At 33.5% G+C, this 23,129-nt stretch overlaps 3 protein-coding genes across 8 annotated transcripts in view; 1 reads left to right on the top strand and 2 right to left on the bottom strand.

Moving 5' to 3' along the window:
* LOC121369644 (multiple coagulation factor deficiency protein 2 homolog) overlaps window positions 1–637 on the bottom strand; it is a 40,297-nt gene extending 39,660 nt beyond the window's left edge. For all 5 annotated transcript variants that reach the window (XM_041494681.1, XM_041494683.1, XM_041494682.1 and 2 more), the window contains exon 1: window positions 447–637. The gene's annotated coding sequence lies outside the window, so the exon portion shown is untranslated. The remainder of the gene's footprint in view (window positions 1–446) is intronic.
* A 309-nt stretch (window positions 638–946) lies between these two features.
* Window positions 947–12,390, top strand: LOC121369642 (TATA box-binding protein-associated factor RNA polymerase I subunit A-like). 2 transcript variants are annotated; one of them, XM_041494679.1, is made up of 12 exons: window positions 947–1,061; window positions 2,525–2,603; window positions 5,327–5,490; window positions 6,250–6,314; window positions 7,310–7,415; window positions 7,969–8,119; window positions 8,863–9,005; window positions 9,409–9,561; window positions 10,110–10,170; window positions 10,507–10,618; window positions 11,045–11,190; window positions 11,809–12,390. In XM_041494679.1, exons 1-12 carry the CDS (start codon window positions 1,020–1,022, stop codon window positions 11,910–11,912), a joined length of 1,326 nt encoding a protein of 441 aa, XP_041350613.1. In that variant the 5' UTR covers window positions 947–1,019; the 3' UTR covers window positions 11,913–12,390. The 2 variants fall into 2 exon arrangements, with proteins under 2 accessions (XP_041350613.1, XP_041350612.1); XM_041494678.1 differs by having other exon boundaries at window positions 1,044–1,173.
* Window positions 12,391–12,776: 386 nt separating this feature from the next.
* On the bottom strand, window positions 12,777–23,025 carry LOC121369643 (eukaryotic translation initiation factor 3 subunit K-like). The gene is made up of 8 exons (XM_041494680.1): window positions 22,872–23,025; window positions 19,323–19,421; window positions 18,465–18,585; window positions 17,451–17,525; window positions 15,142–15,208; window positions 14,665–14,742; window positions 13,938–14,063; window positions 12,777–13,097 (listed from the first exon to the last, which is right to left on the bottom strand). Exons 1-8 carry the CDS (start codon window positions 22,922–22,924, stop codon window positions 13,066–13,068), a joined length of 651 nt encoding a protein of 216 aa, XP_041350614.1. The 5' UTR covers window positions 22,925–23,025; the 3' UTR covers window positions 12,777–13,065.
* Between the last annotated feature and the right edge of the window lie 104 nt (window positions 23,026–23,129).

Genomic DNA, 23,129 nt, shown 5'->3' with positions numbered 1-23,129 from the left:
ATTCACTAACTTGCTAGTTTAATGCTATATATTCATGAGTAAACTCGAAAAGGATCAAATTAAAGGTCTGGACTCTGTATTGTTAGATTCCGGAAAATGTGTAATTTAAGACACTGTGCTTGGCAACTGGTTGTCAAAAACTAACAAACTGTTACACAGTTACACTCTCTATCCCTGACCTAACATATGATATTATAAACACATAAAATAGTACTGGGTTCGAGGGCACTGGAGTAATACAGTGACCTAATCAAAGGATAGTACCATACTATGATACTACCTTTAGCTTTTCAGAACTGGTCACAGCATTATACTGCAATTAATAAACGGTAAAATAATACAGTCCCTGCTTCCTTAGTTCTTGAAAGTGCTGGAATGATAACGCCCACCCTTTTCTTAACGAGTTCAAACGTTGACCGGTTATAAAATAATGTCCATATGCTTACCAATGTAGATGTATTTTCAAGTTTAAAATGTCTTGTTGATAAAGAGGTGACAACAATTACTGGAATTATTTAACAATGTGTAGGAGCACAGCTGTGTGAATTAATTAACATTCGTTTCGCTTCACTGGCTTACTAATGAGGCGTAAACTGACAAAACAAACAACTGATGAGGTGTCCGAAAATGTACCGCAAAGTGTTTAGAACTCTTTTAACATGGAGGATCAAAATAGCTATTTAGTAATATGAACTAAACAGACATTAATAATAATAATATATTAAAATAAACTTTCCACAAAAGAAAATATTGTAAGTAATTTAGATTAATCTATTATTAATAATAGTTGTTATTTTATATGATATATGCTGTGAAATTATATAATTTGTTAAAATAAAAATAAATTACACAGTGCAATAATTGTGTTTATAAAAGTAATTTAGAAAGTAGTACACGCACGTGGGAAGAAAATAGACTGGTAGTTATTATTATTATTATTAGCGAAGGATAATCAAAGAAGTTAGGAAAGAGTAGGGCAGTCTTACTAATTTGTGTGTAATAAAATTCAGAACAGAACAATGGATGAGCAAGAAACAAACAGCGAAGATACAGCAATTATTGTAAATATCATTAATGTACAAAATAATACTGAAAACATTAACGGTTTCTTTTTTTCTCTTTTTTTCTTTTACAGATTCAGTAAAAAAAAAGAAAAAAGTGTCTATTATTGAGGTGGGTAGAGCGCTTACCTAAGGATTAAAGCGATATAATAGGGTATATGACTGCTTACCCTCACCGGCCTCAGTGGTGTTGTGGTCAGGCTGACATAAGTTTCACCCGTACCCCCGTTTAATGGTTAGGGTAGTTTTAGGGATAGGGTTAGGCCAAGAGAATGAAAGTTATAGATTTGCGTCCGAACATTTTAAAAACACATGTGGCTTTTTTTCATTTTTCATTGTTCATTATTTTTATTGATCTTTTATTTCCATAGTAGATTCAAGTCCAAATGAGGTCGACACATCAAGAGTTCAGCAATTTTCGTCAATGTTTGGAATATACTGCTTCTTGCTTGATGATTCAATGCTCTACTGGGGTACACTTCAGAATTTATGACGGAGATGGCAGTTTTGGCGCGAAGGATCTCGTAGACATTACCACTATTGACGATTTGGAACTTGAATTTGTGTGATGATCATTAAGTGCCTTTTTTGTGCAAATAATGAATTTTTTTGTAAATAATTAAAATTTTCAGCGGTACCTTTCACGACATGCGGGCGGTGGACAAATCTATAACTTTCATTCTCATGGCCTTAGATTAAAGTTAGAGTTAATCTTTAGAGCCTTTGATATAGAGGGGTACGGGTCGAACTCTTTCCAAATGCTGAAATGCAGACCTTGCTGCAAAAAAAAAGAAGAAGAAGGGAATGATTATTTGCTCCCCTAAGTTCTTTAGATCAGTGGGAGCTATTTAAGATATTACCATATCGATATACCATATAAATTCACAAGCTAAGGGGAGATAACAATTATTACTCTCCTTGAACTAGTGAGATCACTGGTTAACTATTCCTTTCCTTTTCTTTGGGGATTATTCCAAATAGAAATACTTAAGAAAAGGCTACTGGGGTGGGGTTTTCTATTTTTGTAGGCTGGGGGTAGGCTGGTTTTTGTCCGAATTAAATGAAAATGCCTGTATCCAGATAACATTTATTCATACTAGCATTACTACCAAACAGCTAAATAAGGTTGCAAACGAATCACTACGCATTTTTACATGAATTACAACTAATATTGTGGGTAGAATATGGAAATATATGGTAAAAAGGTCTCAGGTTAGCACATTTTGCCCAAATATCTCTATAATGTTTGCCCAAATTTGAGGTTTTAGTTTTGGCGATTCCCCTCTCCCCTGCCCCCCTGTCTTGTAGGCTTATGAATTGGATGATGTGTCATTAAATAAAAACTCCTTTCATTAAGTTTAAAATGTCAGTTTTAATTGTTGATTACCAAATGAATGAAAATATTCCTCAATTAAAGTAATTCAAATTAAATTTAACGTAACATATTATATATTTTTGTACAGAATGAGTTGCTGACCCTGATAACGGAGGACGACGACAACCCAGAATGGTTTACAACACTCAGCAACAGTGTCTCCACCAGTGAGTGTGCTGTTCTTCAGTATTTAGTATTTACAAACATGCTGGAAGTATACTGATGGAAAGAAATAAGGGAACACTTCGAATTGTTGACCAAATGTAATTCACTACTAGCATAGTAATGTCTGTATTTCATACAGAGTTGTAATGTGGGATTGAATGTCTGTAGTGTTGAATGTGCTGCTTATATGTTCCCAGTGCTTTCCAGACCGTTTGTCCTCTGGACATTTTGTCCACAGACGATTCGTCCACCGTACAATTTGTCCACCCACCTCGGACAATTCGTCCACTCGATTACATTTAGACCAATAAATCTAAAATGATATTTCTTAGCTATTGAAATGGTCAGTTATTTTCGCTTTGTGGTAAACTACTATGGTATATGAAACAAACTAAATTTTAGTTGCACTATCAGCTTGTTATTGTCTGTCTGTGTCAATTAAGCCCTATAGTACTTTCTTGATATATATATTGTTATTCAAATTGCTCTTCAATTACACCTATAATTCTGACATACTATTTAGAAAACAAAGCTAGTAACTAAACAACGATATTATCTCCATTTCACTACCAAGTTCCAGCCAAGTTTTAAATTTGATTATTATTATTGTTTTTATCCCACTGCCCTCTTTCCTTTCTCTACTTTTTGAATTCGATCTCATTTCTTCCCAATCTGGCAATTCCTCCTATCTTTCAACTTCTTTCTCTGTCCACCTCCACATCCCAGTCCTTGTCTCTCCAACCGCGACATGTGCTTGTCTCTTGTAGCTATCTGTGCCACACACCTGCCATTCCCCATCAGCTTTTAGCTGTGGGCTTAGTCTGACCACTTCGGGGAGTGTTCAGTAGTTACTTCTGGCATTGTTAAGAGGCACTTAATTGTAACCACCTACTATGCACCCCTACTAGTTACCAGCTGTCGTTAGTGCTGTAGGTCAGACCAGCTTTATTAGCGGTAGAGGACGAGGATGCCAGGTGGGTGCAGGGAAATACACAGAGACTGCACCCGTGGAGGAAGTTCTAAATTTAACTACAAAAATTATAGTGGACGAATTGTCCAAGAACAATTTTTGGTTGTGGACGAATCGTCTCAAGTTCAATAGTGGACGAAATGTCCAGAGGACGAATCATCTGCATCCCTTCCCAGTCAACTTCTGACAATATAAATTGATTTTTGATGCAGTCATTATTTCTTGTTGCTATCTGTGTGATCCTTTATTTCTTTCCATCAGTAAATAAAGACTTATCTATATACCGTAGATGATAAATATAGCACTTGCTTGCAATGTTTGGGTTTTTTTTTTTTTTTTTTTTTTTTTTGGGGGGGGGGGGGTAATGAGATGTGTGCTGATACTATTTCCACTGAGAGCATGGATCTACATATTCAGTCTAGGATCTACATAACACCTCATGTCCCATCCTCATACCAAAACAAAATTGTAAATAATTTCAGTTTGGTTTGACTTTTAAGAAGAAAAGTTAAATTGTTTTGGAAATATATTATCTTTGTTTGCAATTTAGAAAATAATCGGCTCAGAAATAAATAACTTGTAGTAAATTCCATAGTATGAAAAAAGTTGTCCCGTGTGGGAAGGACTATAAATGATTGCAGGGCTCACTTTGAACATAGCCCAAATAGCCAGTTGCTAATTTTTATACCATGTGGCTACAAAATAGTATTTGGCTGATACACTGTTGTTTAAATTAGCCATATTTTAAATAATTTTTAAGGAAATAGTCTTCATCTCTAAAATGTGTAATCGGTCACTATGAAATAAACGACTGCATATGTCTGATATACTGAACAAATGAGACACACTTCAAAACACCATATATTAAAAGTGGAAGGTGAAAATTCAACAGAAAACATCAATTTCCTGTTAATTGGACAGTACCGGTAAGTATGTCTTCCTTCAAGGAAAAAGGCGGGCAGGGTTTCTGCCAGAGATTTAGAAAAAATTTATGACTTTTATCATTACTGTTTGATTTTTTAAAACCCTAACCCTAAACCTAACTCATTTTCTTTCTGGTTGAAGTCCTCATGACTGTGGTTGCATGCATCACACACATTGTAAATATTCAATTTCATAGCACCATACCCAAAAAAAAAATCTGGCAGAAACCCTGGTGGGATGTTGTTTAGTGGCACACATTTGCCTGAGGTGTGATTGGTTGCAAGATTGATCTCCCTTGATATTTTTTTCTCATCTTGGCCAGTCAAGTGGTACACCAACAGTCATAGTATGTACTGTCCTGGCTCTGGGAAAGTGCATACAAGAGATCCCTTGCTGCTTATATGATAGCAGTCTTGTGTCTGCAGTGGGTTTCCTATCTTTATCTCGACCAAGTATTATGACGAAGTCACAGTTCAAAATGTGCTGAGGTGTCATTAAACAAACTTCCTTTATATTTTCTTTTTCCTACAAGGACAATAAATTATGTGTGGGTATCAACTCTTCATTTGTTGTAACATCCAACTTCATTCTACTGCCCCATAGACACAATCTAGAAGTCTTCCCTGGACAGGATAGGCAGGATGTCTGCTGTAAATCAGAATTTGAGCCCAGGCAGTTATTTGAAAAACTTTAGTATATAAAGGAATGATAAAGAAAATCCTACTTACAATCTAGAAATTGGCTCAAATGTGTGCTAATTTATGACATAGTTTTAAGATCTTCAGTTTTATAACACATTTGTTTTTTGTTTTGTGTTTTTTAATTTTGTAGATGATTATTTCCATGCTTTGAAAAGTTCAAACCATTTCTACCTTGTGCCTCGATTATTCAAGCTGCTACAGGAATGTCTCGTTACACAGAGATGGTCTGAGGCACTGAAGGTTATGAACGCCATTGCCACTGAACCATTACACACATCTAACACAATATGGCGGGTAGGTCATTACTGATATTTGTCTTAAAGCTGTAAAAAAAAGAATCTTGCACATCTGTGTAAAAAATGACCTGTTGTAGATAAATATTGTCTCCAACGTATGTTGGTTATTGGACTATTTGTCATTCTAGCCAGAGCTCCGCAACTGGTATAACAAAGGCCGTAGTATGTACTATCCTGTCTGTGGGTTGATGTATGTAAACGATCCCTTGCTGCTAATTGAAAAGAGTAGCCCATGAAGTGGCGACAGTGGGTTTCCTCTCTCAATATATATGTGGTCCTTAACCATATGTCTGATGCCATGTAATCATAAAAACAATGTGTTGAGTGTGTCGTTAAATAAAACATTTCCTACCAACATATGTTGGAGATCACTTCAGAGGCATGTGATCGGCTGTTACATCCAATAAAATTGATTATTCTGCGATCTGTAAATTACCCTGAAACTGATTACTTTGTGACACGTAAGTTAACTGCTGCTGCACAAGTGCAATAAATAACTTTTTATTTGGGAAAGACTTTTATATTGATTTTAAACATGTTTTTTCAGGCTGTGTTAGAACTACATGTAGAATACTACACTCATGTCGGTTAGATACCATTTATCTTACAACTTGTTTAAAAATGCATACAACTTGCTTTGCTCATTAGATATGTTTTTTAAACCACTCGTTGTAAGATAAATGGTATCCAACAGCCACTCATGTAGTATTCTTTAAATGCCACACTTTTGTTGTTATTGTCTCTTGTATGTTTTTAGGCTGGAATGGAAATTTTGTATGCTAATCCATCTGGTAATATGAGTCTCATAGGACAACTTACCAAGTAAGACATAACGTTTTACTGTAAGGTAAATATTGCTCTGACTGCTTGTTAAATATTGCTCGTGCATATAAAATGTAGAACCTGGACTCAAGACTTAATAATGTCTCACCTACAGTACAAATGTCTGAATAGTTTGATCATCTTGTCAGTCTGGACTTTAAATTTTTATAAGCATTGACCCTAATGTTGTGGTATGAGTTGTTGCACACATTCAATGTACTTTGCCTATTTTTTCTTCATTCATTCATTCATTTATACTTATTTCTGTGCTTATATCCAATTAAGGTGCAAGCCAGCTGTCCTGGGCAGGACAGAGAGTTAAGTGGTTACAGGTTAGTGGTTAGTGAGAGAGATGTCGGTATTGTGGCCTTACACCTACTCACCGAATCACTAAACTTGCTCTGTGTGGGAGTCGAACCCAGTACCTACGGACCGTATGTCCAGTGGCTTAACCACTGAGACCAGTATTTTTTTTATTAATACACTCCTTCAGTTTTTCAATTCATCAGTCGCATACAAATGATCAGTAAAGCTTTCATAGTAGAACATTACCAGTATGTATCTTAAAGGGACAGACCCTAGTTTCAACCCATGAAAATTAACACTGCGTTTAGTTAATCTACAAACCTGTAACACATTTGGATAAAGTTACAATTGAGTGAAACACGAGTCTATGACTTTGAAATGGTGAAATACCCTCTAAAATTAGACTAAAAGTCGACTCCATAACTGTTTCTTCTCAGACACACGCGCGTTTTTAAAAATATGACAAATACATTTTCTGACATTAAAAATACCAGGATGACCAAAAACACTTCGAATGTACGGAAATGGATAATCTAAACAATAAAATCTAAGTAAAGTATGATTTCTGTTATCAAAAACGGCTCTAATAGTAAAAAATATGCCGTAGTGTTTAAAAACTAGGGTATGTCCCTTTAACTTAACAGTACATTTACATTTCTATCTATATGTTGAACTTGTTGTCATTGCAGTCAGCTGAAGGTTCTGTCCGACATCAATGGTAAAGAGGTTGTGCTGGAGTACTTCATGTACCTGCTCACACAGGGACACCTGGACGATGCAAAGAAGGCAATTCAGGTATGTGTGTTTTATATGTCAAGGAGGTTAAGTTCAAGCTCGAAGAGTTTAAGTTGTCATTCACTAAAATGTCAAATACAAACAACAAATTGCATAATACAAAATACAAGTTTTAAAATATATTTTAAGAAATAATAAATAATGTTTTTTTTTTGTTTTTTTTAAAGTAAAAAGTATTAAAAAATAATAATAATAAAAAATAAAAATAAATTGACAGTTTAATATGAACCTTTATTGTGCTACATTTTGTGTGTCAAAAATAAATTAAGTTTGCCTGCATCTTTAAAAAACAAAACAAAAATTTAGTTGCAAAAAAATATTGTCATAACAATAATCACCATTAGAAATTAGATTTTATTAATTGCCATGTTATATATAGATGTACATTATATATGTATTGCTTTTGTCTTTTCTTATATGGGTCTGTTGTACATAACATTAGTATTATCACTGAGCAAGCATTGGTGGTAGGTGCAAATACTGTACATACAACAGGGAGGATGTAACAGGAAAAATTGAGTTACTGTTTTATGCTGTATTCTGTTTTTTCTAGAGTGCCAATACCATAAAGCGACATGGACAGAAGTCTAATGAGAAGTCGAACTATATTAACACTTTACTGAGGGCCTACCAAGGTCTTGTGTGGTATGTGGAGTGGCTCATGAGTAAACAGAGGCATGAATTTCAGACCACACAAGACAGAGGTAATACGAGATTTGTATTGATGCCACATTAAAAAATATATTCAATGAGTGTCATTATTACTTTTGATTCAGATGGCTTGTAAATTTGGGGATTTTTCTTTAAGATTCCATCAGAATAGTGAAAATGATCTCTCAATATTTTATTCAATATGCTTTTGACTCACAATCTGGGATTCACAGAAGCACGCAATCCTGATAAATGTAAAGTCTGCGACTAATCGTATATTTTCAAATAAACAGAAATTAAACTGTTTAGACGTCGATTGTGAATATAACAACAAATCTGATCATGTTCTGTTTCTTTAGAAAACTTATGATTGGTTTTCTGAATGAAAAGCAATGGTTATACTCATTTATTAAAAAAAAATGGATTGATAGTCCTATATTTGAAAAAAATCAGCGAAAAGTAATAATGAATTTTTAGTGGAATACTAACTTAACACTGAACGCAAAATGATGAGTTCTCATGTTAAATATTGTGTAAATATGATGCATCTAATTTGGTTTCAACAACTCCATATTCCATAGACAAAAAATAATTGGATGTCAACTTGGTTGGACAACAGATATATCGGACCAGCTCTACTTAGACAGTATACTTTCGTATTTTGCACCAGGTTTATTTTATTACATTTTAGATTAATTATGATATAGATTCGTATTTTGAACCAGTTATTGTGTATCGGATAGTTTGTAGTTTTGTATATTGAACCACTTTGTTGTAAAACTTTGTTTTATTTCAGATAATCCGGGTTTAGTAGGTGTGATGAGTCACATTAACTATGAAGAAAAAATGAAACTGCAAGCCACCAAGGCTGTCACCTGTTTTCAGTCAGTCATTAATGGTCCCGGAGTCTGGGATATTTTTATAACCAAGTACATTGAGGTAAATAGATTATTATAGTACATTGTACTTACATGTATTAGTGTGTGTGCATGCATGTGCATGCGTGCAGAGATAAAGAGTTAACCAGGTACTGGTCAGGAATTAACATAAATGGCAGTAGAATGAAGTTGGATGTGTGTGTGTGTCACTGTGAGAGACAGACAGACAGACATACAGGCAGGCAGGCAGGCAGGCAGGCAGGCAGGCAAACAGACAGACAAAATACAATTACTACATGAGCTATAAGATATATGGTGTCTAACAGACATGCATGTAGTTATCTATTTTTATATATTCTCAAAAACCAGGTAACAAATGTGACTTGTATTACTTTTATTTCCATGTTTTTTTTAGATATTTTAGTAAATGTTGTGTGATAAATGATTTTTTGTTGTTGTTATAGCTGCTGGAGTACATGCAAGATGAAGAAAAGGCTCACAATGTGTTGTTGTCATACTGCGAGAAGAATGAAGATAATCCGAATGCGTATTGCTACTTGTATGAGTTTCAGATACGACAGGGGGAATCTGATGATCAAGTCATAAAAACTCTATCAGTTAGTACTCATTCAGATTTCACAGTGTATAGCTGATGTTACACAGAGCTTAAACTGAAATTGGCATATAATACCTGAATTGTATTTTTAATAAATATTAAGTGGCATAATTTTACTTTATTATTAAAATTGATTTGTTTGTGGGGGTTTTTCCCCTCAGTTATGTTCCAGTAATTGCACGTTTTGAAACCTGCCATATAATGTCAAATTTGCAGTAGTTAATGTCACCCATGTTACCGTAAATATATTTTGCTATGAAGTAAAAATCATAAAATTCCTTCTCTTTTCAATATACGGTAACAAAAAATTGAAAATATAGAGGATGGTTTGACGGTTTTAACAGTAATTTATACACATCAGCAGGTTCACAGCTAACCAAAAACAGCTGGCAGTTAAAACTGAAAACACATGGTAGGAGTGGGGTTAAAGAAGTGTTTTTTTTTTTTTATAAAGACAATCTGAATGTTTTATATATTTGAACTATTCCAGTTTCTATGGCCCATTTGTCTTAGCAAAGTTTAAATAATATAAAAACTATATTGTTTCAGTTGCTGGCAGACAAAGATCCATCAAACAAGCTTGTTTTAGATCTGTGTAATCTTATTAAAGGCAGGTTTTAGTTTGATTTATATTAGTGTGTCGTATTTATTGTTCAATATTTATGTACTATCAAGATAGGAAAATGTCTTTTTGAAAAAGCAAATTGTTCTTAAAATTGTGTTAGTTGAAAGCTGTATTGTTCAAAACACTTTAAAAATTAATCATTTCATGCATCATGAAGTTTAATTTTATTACTCAGAATTGGGTCAGAATAATAAAAAATTTAATTTTTTTTATCAATGAGAAGTGTAATTTAATGGTTAAAAATATCAATAGTTGAAAATATATGACAAAGTCTAAAAACTAAAGTCAACTCCTTTAACAATGTGATTATTTCTGTTTCAGACACCCCAAAGGAAGTCGAACATTTGTTTAATTTATTGGATTATCCCATGTGGAATGAAACTTTGCTACCATGGCAACAGTTGCTGTCTTTTTTAGAAAACATAAAATCAAGGTATGAACAAAATATTTCTTGAATAAGCTTTATCACAAAAAAAAAGAAAGAGAAAAGGTAGTACAGGTCTAGTGATCTACATGTTTTTCATATAGGTGTTCTTATAACTGGCTAACACTACACATTTTCAGAGGCAAAACATGACAAAATCTAATATTTACCTTTCATCATTAGGTTCAGCATGTACATAAAATGAGGTGTGCAATAAAGTGTGGCTTTACCTCAAATACTTAGTAAACAAAACATGGGAATTGTGACACTAGGGATTTGCATGCAAAGAGTTACCAACTGTATAATAATGTTTCTGATCCTGTCTGAAAATTATCTGGCAAGTGCAGAGCATTATGTTGTTTTCGTCATTTTTGTATTAGTGTACTGGTATACTTGCTATTCTATTGATATGTGCTTTCTCAATAAAAATTGCAGACCAAGTTTAAAGGTCTTGGATCAGTGTTGGAACATGCGCAAAGACTGGTGGCCAAACTATGTGTGGAACAAAGATGGCATCTCGACTATGGACAGAGAAGTGATGATCAACAAGGCACTAGTAGCCTCTGCTCTTTTGGGAAGAGGTATTTTACTGGTTTCAATGTTTTTGTTAATTTATTGATGTCTTTCATACCTTGATGAAATGACAAAAATAAAATAATTTATTACAATCTCTTATAGCTTGAAATACCTTGCCGTTTTCATTTTCTGCATTTTGTCAAAGGATACCATTCAAACAGTCTGTTTTGTTTAATGATACCACTAGAGCACATTGATTGAATATCGGCTATTGGATGTTAAACTTTTGGTAATTTTGACAGAGGAAACCCACATTTTTCCCATTAGTAGCAAGGGATCTTTTACATGCACCATCCCACAAACAGGATAGCACATACTACAGCCTTTGATATACCAGTCGTGGTACACTGGCTGGAACCGTGCATCAGGTGAGCACCTTACCAGTGGGATCCGTCCTGCTCTGTGGATACCATTCAGTTCTTTAGTAGTATAATCCAGTTGCAACAGAGAAATCAGGTCTTGTGTGTAATGACTGCATGCTTATATATGTTGGAATACAGCATGTACCCACTCCATAGAAGAACAAAAAATGTCATACATTTGCTCCCAATATTGCTAGTTAATAAATGTACTTCTAAAGGGATTTTCCTTCATCTTTTATTAAAATATTTTTTCTTCTTCAGAAAATGCTTTCACAGAAGCTGTGTTGCTAGTTGTGGATGAGGAGGATAAACCGAGGTTGCTTGAGAAAGTCTTCACAAGTGATCTGTTGTCGGGGATCACATGACTAACTGGTCGTGTACATGTACAAACAAAAACAACCACAATGTTCATATAGCACATGATGCTCCCACCTACTTGGGGTAATACAGTGTTCCACAGAACAACCTCATAATGTGATATATATCACACGATTCTCCAGTTTGTCTTTCAACAGACCGCTTCATGAAATGTGAAGTCTGCAGTCAAGTGTTCTTGGTTACTTGTTACAACACACCACCTCTGGTCTGATGCAAAAACTACAACCTTACAGGACAATGACATGCTGTGTGGCCTATTAACTGGTTTCTAAGTATATATGCCACATACAAATCGGGCACTGATGATTAAGTAATGAGATTGATATGAAGTCACTAAATAAAGACATTTCTGGTGATTTCTTTGATGAACTACGATCCACCTTGTTAATTTGAAGTGTTGATTTGTATTTAACACATGGAAATAAGTAATGTGTTATAAACCAACATAAAGAAGTTAATATTTCAGCTACTTTTGTTTTGTTTTGTATTTAAGCTAAGGAATGAGGGGGAAACAAAGAATGGATGAAAGGCATTTATCCTAAACAGCTATGTATATTTAATATGTACAACAAAATGTAGGTGTTAAGACATAGGTACACATCAAATTTTGCCTGCATTATCACTTTTTATAAATTTAACTCTAGTTCAATCTTATCATCTTGTCATTAAAATTGCTTCCCATATACCTAGCCTGTAATTCCCCCAACTCTGGTGTAACTTCTGTATTTTACAAGACTACATGATAAATCATAACTCTGCTCCATTCTGATCTATGTGAGCTTTCTACAAAAATGGTGCTAATGAAATAGCAAGCTTGAAAAATAGATAAATGTGACTCAGACTCCAAAAAGTAACATCAGTGACAACAAAGCTTTATTTCTGTTTGCACATCTGTTATGACACAACAGCATTATAATGTTTGACAAATTCTAGATATTTCTTTAAGGCTAAAAAGTGAAGTTTTCCGTAAGTCTAGGATTTGGTTCAAAAGTCATGTTGTCCGATTCCAGTATCTACAGAATGATATCACCAGTCAACAGTTACTATAACCAGCTATTCCATTCCAGAAATGTTACCAAAATGTTTGTCGTGTTGTAAAGTAGTTTTCTTTCTTAATTTTAAAATCTAGTTTTCATGATATCACCGTGCACTTGCCATGACAGCTGCTACACCTGAAATGAAAACAAGTTTGTTAAATTTACTGTTTGTTATTATACTGATAATTATGGTAAGAAATACACTACATATTATGAATTTTTTTTAAAGGTAAAACCGATTAAAAGCAGGTGTATATAGATAAATTGTAAATAATATTAAGTTGTAAGCTATACAATATATGTATGAGGCACTTTTTCGAAGTCATCCCAAACATTGACATTTCAAAGAATTTAACTTAAAATCTGGAATAGGGTCACTGGTGAGATATATGACAGGAATGGTCTTGAATTGCTTTATTAGGTCAGTAAACTCTTTCAATCTGATTTGCACTAGAATAAAAATGAAAGATTGTACAGTGTTTCCAGGTTTTCCATTGTTTGTCAAATCTTTAACAATATTCTCCATCCAAAACGTATGATACAATTTTGGTTGAAGATTTGCATACATTCTAAAAGGGGGCTGCCATTTTAGACCATCGTGCAACCCTAACCCTAGGACCAACACCCAAACAACAATATTAAAATTTATAGATTTTTTTTTTTGTAACCCATATTCATCTTTCACTAGTATCAGTGGACCATTGAAATTAGCATGATGATTTTCCTTCAGAACTAAGATAGTCCAGTGTACTTTCATACCAATAACAAGAAACTAAATCTCCCTTTCTGAAAAATAATTCTGATGGTGAGGTATTGGGCTGTTTATATCTTTGGCATGTATGTTGATTGAAAGACAGCATGTTAGATGCATCCATATGTTACCTCTGTCATCTATCGGATTTGGTTTAGTGGTAGGCAACCTTATGTTATGTGTATAATAAAGAGGTATACATCCAAATGAAAACATTATCTTACTGTCAAATGTAATTTTTTCTGTGATGTTTTTCGTTTTGATGTTTTCCTCTTGGCTAACTATAAAAACCATTTCATCCTCCATCAGTGTCCAGCCATACTTTGATATCCACTGGTTCACAAGGGACTCTGAAAATAAACAAAAACGGCTGAAACTATTTTCCAAACTACTAATTGTCTAACTACCATAGTAGGTCTAAACTGTCAGAAGACGCTGACAAGAAACTGACACCATTTTAAGAACATATGTTGAGGTTTAAATGTAACAGAACAATACAGTACCAGGACTCTTTTCTTTTTCTTTTTTTTGTCTGGTAACCAAACAACTTACCAAATCCTAAAAATATCTACCAAAAACCATGAACATGTTAGTTTGATAAATATGTAAATCAATAGGCTATTACAATCTATGCTGAAAGAAAAATAGCTAATTTTGTACCTAGCTTTCCATAATTCAGAATACGGTCAATTTATCATTTTGTTTTTAAATATAGTCAAAAAAGGTATGAAATTTCACAGTAATCATCATTATGTTCACTTATTGATTTTGCACATTAGAATTAATGGAAAAAATAAACTGTATACCAAATCTACACTAATTTTTAAATATAGGTATCAATTTAATTAACAAAGCAAATGGTTACTAGGATTAAAAAGCATGCAACTAATTTTGGTTTACATCTATATTTAAAGTTTCATATTTTGTATGAGTTTGGTATAAACCAAGTACCTGTAATGTCTCCTAGCAACTCCTGTAGGGTCTTCACAGGTATTGTCTGGTATGTAGCACCTACCACATGACACACAACTGAGGAAAAATTAATATTAAAACATTATAAAAATGAAATAGCTGTCTGACCACAACCAATATATAATTAAGTCCAAATCATGAAATGGACCCTAAGAATATATGTCCAATGCAAAATTCAGTCGAAAAAATACAAAAAATACATGGAGCTTCTTTTCCAGCAGACGGGGAATGGAAAACAAACAACTGAAATGGTCATCTCATCGTGAAAGTTCAAATAAATGTTGAACATGTATACATTTAATACTGAAATACTGTACACTTAAGAATCCTAGATGTGTTGCCAGGGCTCACACTAAAAAGAAGTATGGTTTAGCCATTTTCAGATACATATTATTTTATTAGCCAAATGCTCAATTTTGTAGCCATTTTGTATGTAAGGTTACACAATTAACTTACATTTGCGTATGGAATCCTCAAATCCCAGAATTCCAGCTATTATATCAGGATGAGTTTGAAGCTCGGTCTGAAATACAATATAACAGTAACAGTATGTTCAGCTAGTCTGAAACATCAAACAGTATAGTACTCTCTTAGATAGTCTGAAATACAATATAACAGTAACAGTATGTTCAGCTAGTCTAAAACATCAAACAGTATAGCACTCTCTTAGATAGTCTGAAATACAATATAACATTAACAGTATGTTCAGCTAGTCTGAAACATCAAACAGTATAGCACTCTCTTAGATAGTCTGAAATACAATATAACATTAACAGTACGTTCAGCTAGTCTGAAACATCAAACAGTATAGCACTCTCTTAGATAGTCTGAAATACAATATAACAGTAACAGTACGTTCAGCAAGTCTGAAACATCAAACAGTATAGCACTCTCTTAGATAGTCTGAAATACAATATAACATTAACAGTACGTTCAGCTAGTCTGAAACATCAAACAGTATAGTACTCTCTTAGATAGTCTGAAATACAATATAACATTAACAGTACGTTCAGCTAGTCTGAAACATCAAACAGTATAGTACTCTCTTAGATAGTCTGAAATACAATATAACAGTAACAGTACGTTCAGCTAGTCTGAAACATCAAACAGTATAGTACTCTCTTAGATAGTCTGAAATACAATATAACATTAACAGTACGTTCAGCTAGTCTGAAACATCAAATAGTATAGCACTCTCTTAGATAGTCTGAACAGGAACTGCAGAATGTGTCACTATTTCAAAAAATAATTACATTCAATTATGTACTTGTATCAACAGAAAAGATGGTCGATGTGTGAACTGAAATGATTTTAAGCTGTATTCAGTGAATCATAAAATACAAACTAGGTGAATATGTTTCATAATAAATTCATTAATGTTTGATATGTTAAAAGTGTTTGTTTGTTTCACACCACCACTAAAACACATTGATTTATTAAAGATTGGCTATCGGATGATAAACATTTGGTAATTTTGATAGAGGAAACCTGCTACATTTTTTTATTAGTAGCAAAAAGTTAAAGTTTGTTTTGTTTAATGACACCACCGGAGCACATCAATTCATTAAGCATTGGCTATTGGACAGGGCTTCTAGATTATGGTAGCCCCACTCCCATGGCTAGTGATATTCAATGTTGGGCTAGTAAATAACTATTGTTGCCATGCCAGACGGCTAGTGAAGAAATTTTTTGCCAAATGCTGCAGTTAAGTCTATTTTATAAATATGAATATTCTGACCCCACCCTAACCCCCAAATTTAGTGTTTTTAAGCTCTGTCTCCCTCTTTAGTTGACTTATCTGATTTGTACTATTATTTAGTAAAATTGTATTAACTTAAAGTAAGGTAGGTCTTGTAAATTTTTAATCGTGGCTAGTAAATTTTTAATCGTGGCTAGTAAATTTTTTAAATCACTGATCCCATGGCTAGTGGATTAAAAAAAATTTCTAGAAGCCCTGTATTGGATGTCATACATTTGGTAATTTTGACATTATAGTCTTAGAGAGAAAACCCGCGACATTTTTACATTAGTAGCAAGGTATCTTTTATATCTACCATCCCATACAGGATAGTACATACCATACCAGTCGTGGTAATATGCTACATGTATACATATCTGTACCACTCCTTGTTATGGAGTGGTTAACCATAAAAATTAAATAAATAAAAGTTCACTAAAAATGCAAATTTAAAAATTAGCACCTTTAGTAAGTCTATAACAGTTATTATGTTCCATTTTGTTTAGGGCAGTTTCCAGACTGACCACATGGGGAACATGTAAGGCACCATAATTATAATTTTACTGCTTCAATTTTAGTTCTTCTATTTTGTATATGTAAATACTTGATTTTAATTAAAATGTATTTTATGAGTGGTAGGTATTCAAAAGAGATTTTGAGCATACATGCACACACACACACCACATGAGCAATTTAATCACTGCTGTATTAATTCTAGCGTAATACTAGTATCCATATTTTTAAAGTTACAAGCCTTTATTGAGTTTAATACATAAGCATTGAAGCAGTCTGGTTTTCATAGATGTTTCAAAAGACTCTTGAATACTATTAAACTCATTTCTGATTATCAACTTTTTTTAAATACACAAACTTTTTATTTTTTATTTTTAAAGTTTGTAAACAGTACCAGAAAACTTGAGAATTCTGTGCTTTTGGAGAATTATGTATGCGAAAAGAAATATCTGTCAATCATAAAGACATATTTAACTAAATATATAAGTGTATTAACTATGCATAACATCCTTACCCAGAATGCCCTGAACTGACACGTTTCCAGGAGGTAGGCCAGGTGAAGAATTTTTAAAATCTGGTCTTCATCTTGCTTTAATAGGTCAAGGTACATGTATATTCACACAAAAAAAATAACATATACAATTGTTACAGATAAATATTTTATACAAAATATAGTCTTGACTTGCCAAGAAACCATGTCCTATCGAAGTACACCCGTATCAGAAACATCCAACTATATCATTGGCCATACAGGGTGAACAAAGTATTTCGGCATATTATCTATTAAACTTCAAAAATTGCAAAAATCGACAGTTATTTTAAAACAAAATGGCAATTATTACATGCAATTATTTCGCCAAATTAAAATAAAATTTGCCAACTGATTTAAAATTTGCAACTGGCGACTGCCAGAGCTAGCCCTGCCTTATATTTATTATTCTCATAATGCTATTTGTATTTGAATTCATATTCATATTCTTCTTCTGAGGGTTTCCTAATAAGGTGCTCATACAAAAGATTGCTTACAATTCTCAATAATCAATTTACATTCATCACAGAGAACATTTTGTTCAGTATCGCGTTGCAATTCGCTACACAAGTTTCAAAACATTAAACAGTAATTGATAATCAACTTTCAATTGACTAAAAACATTGCTAATCAACTTTTTTGTGGTCTAGATTTAGATTTTATCATGACTTGAAAATTTCATTGTCATAAAACTATTATAAAAATTGTACTGATAAAATATTTCAGTTATATTATCTTTGTGAGTTTTCCAATATATTATAATACACAAAAAAAATCACTGCAAACCCTAGCGTTTTTAAACATGACCCTGGACATGTGTATATATATATATATATAGACAGACAGATTAGATAGATAGATATACATACATTTAAACAAGTACACAAAAACATTTGGTGGGTTTTTTGTCTTCATCTTTGTATTTTCTTGTTTTTTCTAAAAATATTTCATGATATAATTAAAACCCCCAGCCCATACTAAAATGATGACAAAGGATACTCTGACTGTATCTATAAGACATTTGCAGAGCATGAAGTCTGTATGTGGAAGATTGGTCAAGGCTTTTAGAAGTATTGTAGCAGTCATCCCAATCTGGAAATAGCCTGGGTTAAACTGGTAGCTGAAAATATAACACACACGTTTGCAAAACATATAGTAACAATATACATTTATATGAAAACTTTTGATATGTTATCGAGAAATTTACTCTTTTTATTTAAATCAACAGATTATTAACTACTAAATTTAATAAACATTTTAGAACTAAAATTCATATCCTCATTAATAACATAATTTTAACTAAATACACTTTACAATGAAAGAAAGAAATGTTTTATTTAATGACGCACTCGACACATTTTATTTACAGTTATATGGCCTCGGACAAATGGTTAAGGACCACACAGATATTGAGAGAGGACATCCGCTGTTGCTACTTCATGGGCTACTCTTTTCAATTACCAGCAAGGGATCTTTTATATGCACCGACTTTACAATGAGGTCAAGGATTTATTGCCAGTGTCACATGTCTGATGGGATTCGGAAAATTAGCACTAGTATACCGTAACTTCAAACATGTGAACTGTCAGTTAGTTACGTTGTAAATCATTTGATTCTAATATTTAAAGATAAAAAAACCTTAAGGATCACCAGAACTTTATTCATGGATGTATTCCAAAAATCTACTTTTGAAAGTGGTTTGTTTTAAATTTTAGTATCGAGCTACATGTTGAAAAGTACATATATATGGTTAAATTTTTTAAACACAAAAAAGGAAAATGCTAAAAGGAGGTGCATGCATACAAGTCATACCCCACCCCCACCCTAATGATATATCTGTGATGTTCTTATACTTACAGCTTGAGAATTGCTAGGTTTGCTTCCAGGTCATATGTGTTCTCTCGAGCCTGCATTTCCACATAGCGCTCTAGTGTTATAAGATTCTCTGGGTTGTACCTGGTCAGATAAACAAATTCTAGTTATTATTGCACAAATACAAGTACATGTGTTTACAGGTACTATTTATAAGCATTGTTTAGGTTTGTTTGTTTACTTGGTTTCACTTTCAGTTTGTATTTTATCCTCACATTATTCTATTTTACTAACTGTAAGTTAACCAGTGCTTTGCACAGGAAAGTTTGGATCAGATGCGTTAACTTCAGAGATGCGCGGTATAACAGGAATACCACAATTTAAATTCTGAACAATATGTGTCCGAATATTTTTCTAGCATACTGGTATATTGTGCTTATATATGTTGTATGTGTGTTAGTGTAAATTAGGTAATATATTTTCTAACAAAAACTACTAGCTTAAGAAAAGAAACAATAGCTCCACTTGTTCGGAAAATTCATAGTAACTTTGTACCAGTCATTTTGTACCATACAGCCTGGTCATTCCATACAGCACCCTAGTTTTTTAGAATTAGTTTAAGTTAGGGTTAGGATTAGCGATAGTTATATACAATACCTTTTAAAACAATTTGTTCTATAAAACCAACATAATGTTTATATTTCATAATCCAGTATTGCTACATTTTGCCTTTGAAAAAATAGACATTTTGACTATTCTGTGTAAAATTTCCTCCACAAGGGTGCTTTTGTAAGAAATATAGCACAGAAGACAGAATGAGGAATTACGGAATAATGTCTATTGAGATTTATAAGTATTAAAATGTAGTCTCACTTGTTGATCCACTGCATGGCCGAGTGGTTGGAGTGCTCGGCTACAGTCCTGATGGTCTGGAGTTCAAATCCAGGCCTAGCACTATGTTGTTTGTATTTTTAATGCAATACCCAGTTGATATGGCTAATTCAATACCTCAAATGGGGGGAACATACGAGTCTTTCCCTAATAATTAAGAACTGGTCGTCGCAATTTTGGTTCCTGTATCACAATATAATTTGCAATACCCATCTCTAGTGACCTCACACTGGGCTTTTCCGAAAAGGTACAACTTTTGGAGATAGCTAGTCTTTATTAGTCGAGATTATATATTATAAAGACGAGGAGCATGTCAACTCACCCACACTATTTAGTCAACACAAATCATTACCGTTTTATTAATTAAATATACTAATATTTTAAGCCATAATGTGCATTAAATATTGTTGAATATGCACACCAGTCGGGAGTCCAAAAGCCTTGCCTGATCATTCCTTTAAGGATATAAGGGACAAACTCACAAACGTTGTGAAAATAAGCTTGACAGGTCATTGTAATTCATTATTGGATCTCCCCAATATAAAACCATTTTAATAACTGGTCATAATAGCAGTGTTTCACTATAATATTCAGCATTCAAAATAAGCATTTGTCCGTTTGTCCTGACAAGTAAAAAATCTGCTTGGACAAACAAAATGCACCTCAGTGGTTGTTCAGTTGACAAATAATAACATTCAATGCAGTTTCTTTTTGAGAATTTAAAAACATCATCCTTGTACTTGAATAAAACAAGCCATATAATTGGAAAGTGAAAATATTGGTGGACAAGTAGATTTCTAGATGTATTTGTCTGGTGGACTAGTAAACAATTCTGCTCATTTCTATCACAGATATTAATAAATAAAATGACACCAAAGTTGTAGACGTCCATTTTTAATTTCATCACAATTATTTATGGACAGTAAAGTTTGGGGTGAGTTGTCCAAACACTGTGGCAAATGTCGGGGGCAAATTGACCAGCATCCATATGACCGCAATGATACTGGGGACGAAAACTCAGGACTGTTACTGCATGTACTACAGTTTTATTTATGAATGGATTGTTTCTTAAACTGCACACAAAAATAGTTGGGTTGAAGGGGGGGTCAAAGTAAATTACTTTACTTCTGATGTCAAATGAAGTCTTGAACTTAAGTCCGAACCAACTATGATAAACAGCTCTCCTACCTTTATTTTTCGTTACATTTTACCCACATTTTGTCCAGACAGAAATCTTGAAAAAACCCATTACAATGACACAGATTCCACATATTAGATGATAACCATGTCACCTATATCGGACTTCACTGAGAAAGAAAGAAATGTTTTATTTAACGACGCACTCAACACATTTTATTTACAGTTATATGGCATCAGACATATGGTTAAGGACCACACAGATATTGAAGGAGGAAACTCGCTGTCACCACTTCATGGGCTACTTTTTTCGATTGGCAGCAAGGGATCTTTTATATGCACCATCCCATACCACAGCCTGTGATGTACCAGTCGTGGTGCACTGGCTGGAGCGAGAAATAGCCCAATGAGCCCACCGACTGGCCCTGGGACTTCACTGAGATTGCATAGGGCAAAAAGCATGTAATTTTGTGCTGGCTGCCATTTTGACTTTTTATGGAATACTTTCTAAGAGGGGTGAAATGATATGACTTAATCTAACAACATCATGACATGTTACAATATAAAAGCAAATGTGATGACGTCATATTAATTTTTGTTTTTGTTTAAAGATACCACTAGAGAACATTTATTTTATATTAATTATGTCACTTACTTTGGAGGCTTTCACCCCTCTTGAAGAGTATTCCATAAAAAAGTAAAATGGCAGACGGTAGAAAACTGCATGTAATGATATATTTTGGTCTATGCGATCTCAGCGAAGTCGATTATACTAGTGACATTGTTAAAGTCTCATATGTGGAATCTGCGTTTTCCAGACGGTTCGTCCTCTAGACGTTTTGTCCACTCAATTACATTTAGACCAATAAAGTTAAAACAATATTTCTTAGCCATTGAAATTGTCAGTTATTTTTATTTTGTGGTAAACTACTATAGTATATGAAACAAACTAATTTTAGTGGCACTATCAACTTGTTACTGTCTGTCTGTGTCCATTATAGTACTTTGTTGATATGTTGTTATTCAAATTGCTCTTCAATTACACCTATAATTGTGACACACTACTTAGAAAACAAAGCTAGTAACTAAACTTAAATTTCGTCATTTATGTCAAAAATGCCATAACGTGATGTCATTCGAAGTAACCAACCAATAAACAACGATATGATCTCCATTCCACTACCTAGTTCCAAATTAACTATAAAAATTATAGTGGACGAATTGTCCAAGAACAATTTTCGGTTGTGGACGAATCGTCTCGAGTTCAACTGTGGACAAATTTTTAGTGGACGAAATGTCCTGAGGACGAATCATCTGCATCCCGAATCTGTGTCACTTTAATGGTTTTTCACAACTTGTGTCTGGACAAAAAAATTGGGAAATGTAATGGTAAAGGTAGGAGAGTAATTTACAGTAGTTGTTAACAATTTGGTTCGGACTTTAGTTGAATGGAGTTAAAATTATTTACAAAAACAATGTTCGTGGATGTTGGGAAGAAAGTCCTACAGAACAAGTTTGGTGCAGAAGTTGACTAACATGTATAATGCAGCTGTTTTACCAGATTACCTTTCTATTCCTCGTAATAAGGAGGCAACTGTTGCTCTCATTGCCTCTGCCATATTTTGTTAAATTTCCACAGCGTGCAAAAAGGAAACAGATACCTAATTACGGCATATCGTAAAGGATGCTTTGTACATTACTATAAAATGTTGTTTATAGTATATTTCATGCTAACTAAGTTACTAACCTAAACATGAAAGGCCGAAAATAATAAATATGTATTCAGATCTTGAAAAAATAGGATATATTGTATGCAACTATCGT

This window comes from Gigantopelta aegis, chromosome 4 (assembly GCF_016097555.1).
Source record: "Gigantopelta aegis isolate Gae_Host chromosome 4, Gae_host_genome, whole genome shotgun sequence".
NCBI lineage: Eukaryota > Metazoa > Mollusca > Gastropoda > Neomphalida > Peltospiridae > Gigantopelta > Gigantopelta aegis.
Note: the sequence above shows the minus strand (reverse complement) of the source record. Positions and strands in the feature narration are given on the sequence as shown.

Excerpts from the sequence above, each read along its gene's own strand:
- LOC121369642 (XM_041494678.1), top strand. The coding sequence starts at position 1,075 with ATGTACAAAATAATACTGAAAACATTAACGGTTTCTTTTTTTCTCTTT. Across the intron at positions 5,491-6,249 it reads CATCTAACACAATATGGCGG|GCTGGAATGGAAATTTTGTA; the intron begins GTAGGTCATTAC and ends GTATGTTTTTAG. Across the intron at positions 10,171-10,506 it reads TCTGTGTAATCTTATTAAAG|ACACCCCAAAGGAAGTCGAA; the intron begins GCAGGTTTTAGT and ends TTTCTGTTTCAG.
- LOC121369643 (XM_041494680.1), bottom strand. The coding sequence starts at position 22,924 with ATGGCAGAGGCAATGAGAGCAACAGTTGCCTCCTTATTACGAGGAATA. Across the intron at positions 19,422-22,871 it reads TTATTACGAGGAATAGAAAG|GTACAACCCAGAGAATCTTA; the intron begins GTAATCTGGTAA and ends TTATCTGACCAG. Across the intron at positions 14,064-14,664 it reads GTTGCTAGGAGACATTACAG|AGTCCCTTGTGAACCAGTGG; the intron begins GTACTTGGTTTA and ends GTTTATTTTCAG.